This window comes from Asparagus officinalis, chromosome 7, assembly GCF_001876935.1.
Source record: "Asparagus officinalis chromosome 7, Aspof.V1, whole genome shotgun sequence".
Lineage (NCBI taxonomy): Eukaryota > Viridiplantae > Streptophyta > Magnoliopsida > Asparagales > Asparagaceae > Asparagus > Asparagus officinalis.
The window spans coordinates 92497858-92508727 of NC_033800.1; the positions used below are offsets into that span (position 1 = coordinate 92497858).

A 10870-nucleotide genomic window follows, 5' to 3' on the forward strand; every position below is an offset into this window, starting at 1 on the left:
CTCTCAAGAAAATTTTAGTTATCTACAAATTATAGACAAGGGGACTATATGAGATAAAGAAAAGTTTAAAGGGGTTTTGTGAGATACCCCATAGTTCAAGGGGTTAAGTGAGATAAACAAAGTTTAGGAGGCTATGTGTAACACCCCGAAGTTCAGGGGTTTTTTGTGAAATTAACCCTAACTAGAAATTTTAGAAAAAGCACTGAAAAATGGATTGAAGAAACTATATATATATCTCATAAAAAGAAATGAAGGAGGAGGGGGGGCCCTGATTTGCATTGGGATCCTTTCCTCATCCATTTTTCTCTATCTCTCTTCTCTTATAGAGTGCCCATGGGCACTCTATACAAAAATCACTGTAGACAATTTACAATCATCACTAAATGATAGATGATTATAATTGCATTTAGGAACACAACAGAGAATGCAGCATTCTATGTGCGTACAGAACAGTAAAAAAATTCTATGGACATGCGGTAATTAAATAAGTAGTATTACATCTCTCTAACTTTTCACTCAACCTTTATCCTCCAATGACCATCCCCAAACCCTAATCTCTCAGCCTTCTCCCTCTCTTCCTCCAGATGCTGCCTCCTTATCTTGGACAACCCACAGAATCCTTTCAGTCTTTCGTCCATCCTATCATAAACTTCCCACCATTTTCTATGTGCAACATCACTCGCAAAAACTTTGTGATCCTCAAGGTTCCAGTTACAGTCATACTCTCTATAACACAACCACGGCTTCAGCCCGAGATAATGGATTGAGTACAACATCGGCGGATCCGACCTGAACATCGCCTCCTCGGTCTTGTTCGACCAGAAGTTCTTCAGGAAGTTGACCCTCCTCGGCAACCGATGCCACCACACGAACACCTCGTTGAGGTAGCCCTGGTCGCCGCCGTTGTACGAAACTATCTCCTTCTGTCGCCTCATCAGGGTTTTGAAGGTGCACTTGGAGGGCTCGATGACCATGATGCCGGAGTTGAAGATGACACCGTCGTTGCCGACAGCGGAGAGCTGGGGGAAGGTGAAGAGGAGGTCGAGGTTTTTGAGGACGAGGATGTCGGAGTCGATGAAGATGAGCTTGCGGTAGTACGTGTGGAGCCAGAGGCGGAGCTTGGTGAAGTTGTACTCGTTGTAGGAGTTAGGGTGAGCGTGGGGGTTGCGGATGCGGGTTGTTAAGTGGAGCTTCCACCCAGCAGAAGGAGAGGGCGGTGAGGCTGGGTTGCTGAGGGAGGAGTCGTGGAGGAGAATGAGGTCGCGGGTGGTGCCAGTGTGGAGGATGCTCTGGCGAGGCGATGGCGGCCGCAGACGTAGGTGGAGGAGGAGTGGAGGACGGTGGCGTAGGGCCTCTCGGCGAGGTGGCGGGATGCTGGCATGTAATTTGGTGATGTCGTACTCTTCGTGGGTGCCTGTTTAGGTTCAAAATGATCGGTCATGTACTGGTAATTTCATTGATGTTAGTATTTGTGCAGTTAGACAACTCAAAATTGTATTGCTGCACATATAGCTAGAGTCGAATTTAGCTACTCTTCTAACTTTTATAAAAAAAAATTATCGCAGAAAATTTAGAGCTGTTTCGATTAAAGACAACCGTATATCTTGGTCTTGCAATTTAAATATTTAAAGAAACTGGGTATCGATCCCGGACCTCCCTGAGAGAATAATTTAAGAAACATTTAGTGGCACACATGACTCATCATCATATAATGATTAGTAATTTGATAACGGTTAAGATTCCGGGAACCTTCAGTACGTATTTTAATTCACTTTGGGTTGGCAGTTCACATGCATGTGCAAAACCTAACGTGAGATACATCATTTGCTATAACCTTATATATATAATATATAATTATTATCTAAGAATAAAAATAAAAATAATCAGCATTAGTACAACAGTTGCCTATACCAAATGAAACTCAAGCCATAAAAGTTGCTGCTCTCTCATGTAACGTGAACTTCTGGGTAAACGCCAACTCGATTTTCCTAATTTTTTTCCATGACGTGGGAATATTGACTTTTGGTCGAAAAATCAAAATAATTAACATATCTTTACTATGAATCTCTGGAATTCCACGCTAACTCTAGATATTTGATGCCCAACCCCATTAAATTAAACACTATATATAATCAGTTTACACTGTAATTATTTTTTCTCAGACAATGAACGGTAGAAGTAATGTAAACTAATTTGCATTATGGAGTGGTTGGTATAGTTTCAGATTGAGGGGTAGTGGTCTAAAGCAAAAAATCAAGAGGATGGCACTAGCGGTTACTGTCTATAATATATGGAGAGAAAGGAACTGCAGAATTTTCAAGCAGCAAAGTAGAACTGCTGATTGCATGATTAAGAGCATTAAGTTGGATATTCTGACTGCTATTTTAAACAAGACTCTGCCGGATGAACACAGAGAATGGGTCCTCTCATTATAGAGCTTTCTCAAGTTGAGTGCTATGCATGATGAGGAAGCAAAATTTTGATCTGATTCAGATACTGTACAGGTTATACTGTAGATTGTTGCTTTTATTGTACTGCTGAGTTGAGCTCTTCTATTAGAGCTGTAAGTGGCTATCTCACCTTTTTGACAGTGAGATTCTTGATGTATATACTTCTTACATTTTGGAAATGAATATCTCACCTTTTTGACAGTGAGATTCTTGATGTATATACTTCTTACATTTTGGAAATGAATAAAATTTTTCATTTACCAAGAGATTCTTGATGTATATACTTCTTACATTTTGGAAATGAATAAAATTTTTCATTTACCAAAAAAAAAGTAGGATAATTTGGATCCTCTTTATTCACTTCCTTTCCGCCCCTTTATTGAATGATAAAGCAGGGCAGGGTGCCTTACTCACATAAAATGAAAAGAGGGTGAACGGGAATATATATGTAAAAGAGCTAGCTAGGAGATCATGTGAATAAAAACCAAAATATTGTGACAATTATATTGTACACACTTCAAATAGAACTCTTGCATTAATGTTCTCATCCTCATGTCTTGTTGTTTACTAATCAATAACAGACTACATCCTGCAGGTGCGGACAACAATCGCGCGCGCTGTGGTTTCTCCTCAACTACCTGACCACAAGGGAAGGAAACCAAATCCTTTTAAACTATCACTCAATCGAGTCAACTTTGTGGTATCATGCTTTCCTCGGAGCTACTTGGTCGGATCACTAGCTAAATTTAATATATAATAGCCCACTCAATTATCAATATCGAATATATATTTTCATGAAAACCACATTCCTCTTTGTTTCGATTTTAATTGGAACTCAACATTTCCATATTTTATTGGTTTTCCTATATATCATAATCCCAACAACTCTGCATATTAGCCTCACATGCCCATTTCAACCACCTTGCAGATCTACAAGCAAATACCTAATGGCAACAACTAAGACGTACTTGCTTGAAGCTAGCTAGCGGTCACTTTTTTGGGATGACTTTTAATTTTCTTACTACTAGGCTTTTCAGTTTTTCATATTCCCGTTGTTTCCTAGCTGTTAGATCATTAGTTTAAAAGTAGTTAACCTAAGCAAGAAGACTTTTAAAATGAATTAATTATTTAAGCAGTTGAAAGTTATAAGTTATGCTAACGTGTGAGAATCCAAATAAGAAATTTGAATTGTGGAAAAAATGCTGTCTATCAAGGCTCAGCAACTATAACCATCCTTTTCTTTGGGGTTGTTGTAGCACAAAATTGTACAAGAATACTTTATGTTTCACTTACAAAATAGACCGTTTTTGCTAATTATTTAGCAAAATAAACCGTTTTGCTAAATAATTAGCAAAATAAACCTCTTTTTGGCCAACAGGCAAAAAAGAGGTCTATTTTGCAAAACAGCTCAGAAAACATACGGGACTAGTAGTCCCGTATGTTTTAATCACGGATTAGTAAAATTTTCTACTCAGAAAACATACGGGACTACTAATCCCGTATGTTTTCTGAGTCACTAATCCGTGATTAGTTGGCTCTAAACATACGGGACTAGTAGTCCCGTATGTTTTCTATATATATATATATATATATATATATATATATATATATATAGATATATAGATATATATTCTTTCATATTTTAGATAGCACACCACATTAATGTATAACAAAGTTAGTAAAATATAACCTAAGGCTGTTTAGATGATAAGATGAAGATTTTAGACTCTTTAACAAAATAAAATTTCGACAAGATTCTGTAGTTCTCAGTTTTTTTGTTTTTTTTCTGGAATTATGAGAAGTTCAAATTGGACCCGGCTTTTAAATTTTTTCCGTCAAATTCCTCTAGAGAAAGAGGGACCTCTTACATATACAGGTATGATTTTACTTATTATGTGACAATACATCCCAACAACTGTTGAGTACGGCTTGCACTACAGAAGAAGCTAGTAGGACTCAACCGGATAAACTTCAGTCACGAAGTACGTACGCACGTAGTTAGGAAGAAAGCCAACATCATGTCATCAGATCGAAGGTTTGGAGCCCAGAGCTCAGTCCAAGGTCTGGAAAGCAACCAAAGACACGATCAAGCTTGGTCAAGTTCTTCGAAAAGCGAATTAACGAGTCGGAAGATGCTGACTCTCAGCCAATCAAACTCGGTCAAGTACGGGTGTTGTTTCGTGATTTGCTGTCCTTTAAATGGGATGTGTTTGGATTTTCCTTGTAAAAGATTGCACTTGGTAAACTTTCTTTAATTAGGAACTTGCCATGATCGAGAAAATTGAATAAAGGAATTGACGGAGGGAGAGAACATCATCAAGAAAATTAAAGAAAAAGAGCACTTTGCGAAAATTTGCAAGAGAAAAGAGTGATTTATTACGGTCTGTAAAGGACGTTTCTTCCCCTTCTACCATAGACTTAGCTATGTTCGTTGTCAAACCCCATAAAATCTCATGTATATATTGAATCGTGATTGTTATTTGGTTTGGCTGTTCGTTTGATCTTTCATTAGTCCTAGATTCCGCTCTAAACCCTAGAATTGGTGCATGAAACACATTTTTCTCTTAAAACGAACAAAATTTTAAAATAAAATTATTTTGATCGAGTCTACTAAAATCATCACTGTGTGACAACTTAAATACCCGTTAATACGCAAAAAGATTTCGATGTAGCTTATCCATTTGAAAATGAAATTGTCTATGCGAGCATCTATATAGACTATAGAGAGAGGGCAAGTCAAACGCATACCTTCTTCCCACAAAGGCAAAGCTAGCTTGCAAGAGCCAACAGGCAAAGCCACCTTCTCCTCCAACCTCACCCCCTCCACTTCAAACATCCACCACCTCCCCTCCCTTCCCACCACATCATCACACCTAAGCACGTCCATCATAGGCCGACACTCGCTCTCCACCACAACCCTAACCCTCCCTTTCCCATCCCTCCTCCCTCTCCTCACAGCCATGTTCACCGCCACCAGATGCACCTGCAACCGATGCACGTCACGTGACCACCCTTCCTTAGGCCTCCGGCATGGCACCCTCGCAACCACCACGTCGACCTCCTCATACAATGAGAAGTCTGGCATTGGGACCTCCGGGCACGATGGGGTCACGTGCTCCTCTTCTTCGTCTATCCATTCGGGGAATAGATCCTTCCATTTAATGCTATCGGAAACTCTTTCGAATGTGACGATGGTTGTCTCTCCAATTGATTGCCAGTCGATGGATCGGTCGTCGTCTCCTATGTTTATTAGGCCTATATTCTTTGTTTGTCCTTGCAGTGACTTGAAGATTGCAGGGAGTTCCTTCTTTGACGTTATTGAAGTCTCTCCAACTCCTGCAACCGTTTTCATGGCCATTTTGGATTCTACTTGCATTTTCTGTGGGCTAAAACATGATTGGCGTTACATTTGGCAACGTGGTATTAATGAACATAAACAAAATAAACAATATGCACTGTGACTTTCTTCGTTAATCTTGTAATTACTAATTCAATTACATTTTCATTTTGAGTGAGAGACTAGGAAGGGCTACTTACCTTACCTTCTTCATCATAAGACAATTATTCAAAGGACATTGAGGAGAAGAAGTGGCGTTTAGGTCAACAAAAGGCGGCGGTTGAAGTAGAATGGCAGCGTACACGACGAGGAAGAAGGCGAATAAGATGAGATTGGCCTTGATCGCCGTAGATTTAGATGCTACGTTCTTCATCATTTCTCTCAGGTTTTACTTCACAAGATGGAAGACTTGGGAGAGCAGTTTAGGTTTTCTATATACATATATAAATGGAGAGAGAAAAAAAACCTAACTCTTTGTTTTAGTTACTTCCAAGCAAGCCGTATGCAAGCTAATATTTATATGATGATGATGCGGTAGAGGCTAATAATGTTGGATCAGGTTAAGGTTTTTGGGGCTGTAGTGGTTGGGATGTCGGAGCAAAAAATGAGTAAGGAATGAAAGAGGCCGCTGGGATTTGTCCATCAGTGTGATTCCTTGTTGAGGGTTTACCTTTAGACCCGGACGAAATGACTCGGTGCGAATAAGAGGCCTATGGTGGTTGGTGCAGCTTGTGTTTCCCTTGAAGGGGCGTATATTTCTCAAATTTACTTCTTTCCTCATGAGGCCGACTCATATTGTTCTGCATCAAATGGAACGCACATGCATAGCTTAGCATTAGCATTATTAAAAAGGGTTAATTGCGAACAGACTTAGCGTCACGGATAGATCCTTAGTAGTTTTATTTGTACAGATAGACCCCCAAGTGAATTTTTTTAGACTTCTAAAAGAGTTAGACAAACGGTAGATCCTTATTAGTTCTATTGGTGAAGATGATCCTGAAATGCTAATTTTTTTAGTTTTAAAAATAGTTAAAAATAATAATTGATGAGGTTCCTACTCGCACTTAGCCAAATACTAGAGGGGGTCTGTTCACAAAAATAAACTACATAGGATCTATCTACAACTGGACAATACTATTGGGGGTTTATCCACAATTAAACCGCCACAATTAAACCGGCCTACACTAATAATAATGAAAGTTGTTGAACATCTATTTTTATATATCTACATACGCACAAAAAAAAAAATAGAGCTAAAACTACCCTTGCAATGGCATTGACCTGATTACACTATGCTAATCAGTTAGGTGCCATGTCGGAATCCTCTATAAACAAGTCAAGGAGGAAGAAACTAAAGAACGAGTTCGGAGAGGACAAGGACATGAAAGCAACACCTTGTGTTCAACTAACTTGCCCTTCTTTTTCAACCATTGGCTCCATGAACTCCCCTCACCAAAATTAAATTAATGTAACCATCACTGAGTCGGATCTCTGCACTACCAGGAAAGTTGTTGACGCTTGTGGTTAAATCTGAAATAAAACAGATATATCTGTTAGATAGCTGAAGTGCTATATTTTTAAAATTTTTCAAGTTTAGTCGGTATGCGTTTATAAACATTATACTTAAAGCAATATTTGACCTACTTCGGTATAAGGATCCTAATACCAAACTGCTTCCAGGAACAACAATACAGTACACTGGTGTGCACCGACCAAGTACTGTCAGGATCTCCTCGATCTATAAAACCTTTCAGTCAAGGCAAACATCTCCTCGATCTGTTAAACCTTACGGTTCAAAACCATTCGGTTCAGGCAAGTATTTCCTTGATCTGTTAAACTTTTTGGTTTAAAAAAATCTTTCGGTTAAGACAAAGATCTTTCGATCTATAATAACCTTTCGGTTCAGGGCGCTGTTCGTTTGGGTACAAATTAAAGCTTGCACACTTTCAAACTCTGCAGCAGTAGCACAACAACTTAAATACTTCAATGTGTTTTTTTCGTCTCTTTGAGAGCTGCCCCAAGGGGCTCTATTTATAGGCCTCTAAGGCCAGATCAATGGTCATTTGACAGTTACAAATCATAATGATAATTATGATTGTAACAGCAAATAACTTAATTATTGTAACTGTTGCATGTAGTATTAATTGCTACATGAAGAAATGTCCAAACGCGAGGGTTGTGTTTCTATGCAACGCGAGGGTCGCTACCAGCCTCAAGCTAATGTGAGGATCGCGTTCCCTCTTGCTAACACGAGGGTCGTGCGTGTAAAACCCCGTGAATTTTAGAAAATAGTATGAATTATATTGATAAACGAGCTCTAATTATGATGAATATCATTTATGGATGAATGATTATACTAACAATTAATTTGAGATCAATTAAGAGTATATATGAGAGTATACAAAGGTTAAACATGCACAAAGAAGAAATTTGGAAAAATAACCAGTTAAGAGTATATATGTATTACACACCGATACAGTTAAAATCTGGAAAAATACAAAGAGACAAAAGTTATAAGTATCTTCAATAGCTTTCCAACGCATCTTAAATCACCCCATTCTGAGATCGGACGTGAAAGTTAAAACTAAAAATACCGAAGACTATTTTCTCAGTCTCACTAGGTTTCCTGTTTCGGGTTTGGGCTATTTTGATTCAGGTTTGCAGTTATATATACATGTTTACACACGAAAAATACATCTTTTCATTAGTATTCCAAACCCTAGTAGCTCCTCTTCCTCTCTCCAAACCCTAATCATAATTTGTTAGATTTGAGAGAGTTCTTGAGGCGTTTGTCGAGAGGAAGGCGAGATTTTGTAACTTTGGTGAAGAGGGAACTTGCACCCACGTGTTCAGGAGTTCAACACAACGTTTGAGGCAAGATCATCTTCCTCCAAACCTCTCCCTATAGTTAATTCAAGATTTAATATCTTTAATTGATGAATCTCATGCTTAACCTTAACCCGATGTTTTAACATCTTAGTTTATGATGTTAATTTTTAAACCAATGTGAAAATCTGTAGCTTTAGTTGTTGTTTATATTAGTTTAATGATCATGATTATTAGTGTTGTATTTAATTTCGTTTTTAACTTTTTAATCATGCTTAAATTATGTTTAAACCCTAGTTTAATAATTGTTTGAGTTTTCTTACTAATTAAAGAGGCCTAAACCCTAGGTTGATGGTACCTAAATGATGTGAGCATGTTTAAATGAATTTATCTCTGTTTAATATTTAGAATTTATCATGTTTACTTAATAATATTTATAAATTAAGTTATTTGAGAAATTTTTATTAATTAGGCTATTAAAACCTAATTAGTTTAATTCAAGTGTTTATATCATGATGAATTAAATCCTGTTAAGTAAATATGAAAGATTTAATCTTGTTATATGCCTCATGGTGATAAAAATAAGTTTTTAAGTTAAGTTATAAAATACAAAACATCAAAAACCTGAACTTGTGTTTTCCTCTCTGGCCGGTCGACCGACCAAGACTAGTCGGTCGATAGGTGAGGCCCTGAACATGCACAATGTGTGCACGGTTTCTTTCGATCGACCGACGTCCTAAGGGCGGTCGACCGACCTGTGTTATATTTATTTTTGAGTGGTTATTTTGGCAACATTTGACCGTGAGTGTGGGGTTCGAGCCGCACGATGACACACGTACAATCATGAGTATATGTGAATAGTATTGTAACACACACACACAGATATCTTGGAGAGGATTATTACAGGTATTGTTTTTAACCACACTTGGAATATGAGTTATTTAAACATTATATACATGTATGGATATCGTTGATGAGCATCGCTCAGTACTACTTGGGATAGTGCATCGATATACTATTAGTACAAGCCATTGAGTCGGGTTTTAGGATGCTTATCACGCCCCACTTCCCAAAATACCAGGGAAGCGGGACACGAGCAAGCCCACAACGTATTAGACAAAGGAGAAATAAGTGCAAGACCCCATCTTCTCAATCTAATACGCTAAGCATCAAACAATTTAAAGCGAATGCACAAGTCCCCGATCATAGTAGCGAGAATATAATAAACAACACAGAACAGAAAATATACATATCACAACTGAACATCATCCCAGACATAATATTCGGGTCAACACGCCCATATACAAAATGATCTGAATGAAATACTAAAAAATATAATATACATCGATCAGATTGAAAGGAAAGTGCTACAACAGTAAACAAGGAACATCGAACAACTAAATAAAACAACTACACTTTGACTTCTGGATCATCTGGCTCTGGCATATCTCCCAGCTGGACATGTCCGTCCTCTAAATCTAACGTACACCAGAGAAAACAGGTGTATGTCAACGTGCATGGCACACGACAAGATCCCACAAAACAAATAGAGCGAACGAAAACCCAAGCGGAAAACGATGCAATAACAGAGATGACAAAGAAACATGCAACGGGAAATCTAATAAAATCAATCAAGTAATCAGATCATGCAGCAAGGGATCAGAATAATCATCCAAGTAATAGGGTCATACACTAGATGGAATTAATACTTAAAAATCTACAACGTGAGACGTAGTACGTCGAGCGAAATAATCCAAACAAGGAAACCATCATGTATATACCATATGTCTCGAATTGTAGATAATTAAATATTAATCCCGATCTATGTATAAAAAGAAGCATAACTGGTCTGTATCTCACAACTCGTAATCATCCAAGTAACAATGTCAGGTAACTGGTCCGTATCTTACAAACAACTCGTACTCAACCAAGTAACGAGTCATGCAACTAGTCATTCTACAACAGGTCACTGGTCCACATCTCATACAGAGTCAACATTCACATCCTCGGATATCTGACCGTTCACAAATCCCCTACGTGTATCCAATCCCGCTACACATGTGGCTTAGAGGATTACACGCAATCTGTTTCTTGCCTAGTCCGAACTTCAAACAGAACCTGGGTGTCGGAAATAAATTCTTTAAATTTAGATCCTCACTGAACAAAGTGATGTACACACATTCACTCAGGCCTTACAAACCAACACCAAAGGCGACACCGGCCAATTGCGCGATCCTGGAAGACATATCAACAATCA

The 10870-nt window shown here is 38.2% G+C and overlaps 1 protein-coding gene across 1 annotated transcript; it reads right to left on the reverse strand.

The window, feature by feature from the left end:
- Positions 414 to 6207, reverse strand: LOC109849554 (UDP-glucuronate:xylan alpha-glucuronosyltransferase 2-like). Its single transcript, XM_020419396.1, is given in 5 exon segments — positions 414 to 1294; positions 1297 to 1348; positions 1350 to 1414; positions 5199 to 5836; positions 5988 to 6207. Coding segments are annotated over 5 exon segments (1713 nt in total). The 5' UTR covers positions 6164 to 6207; the 3' UTR covers positions 414 to 512.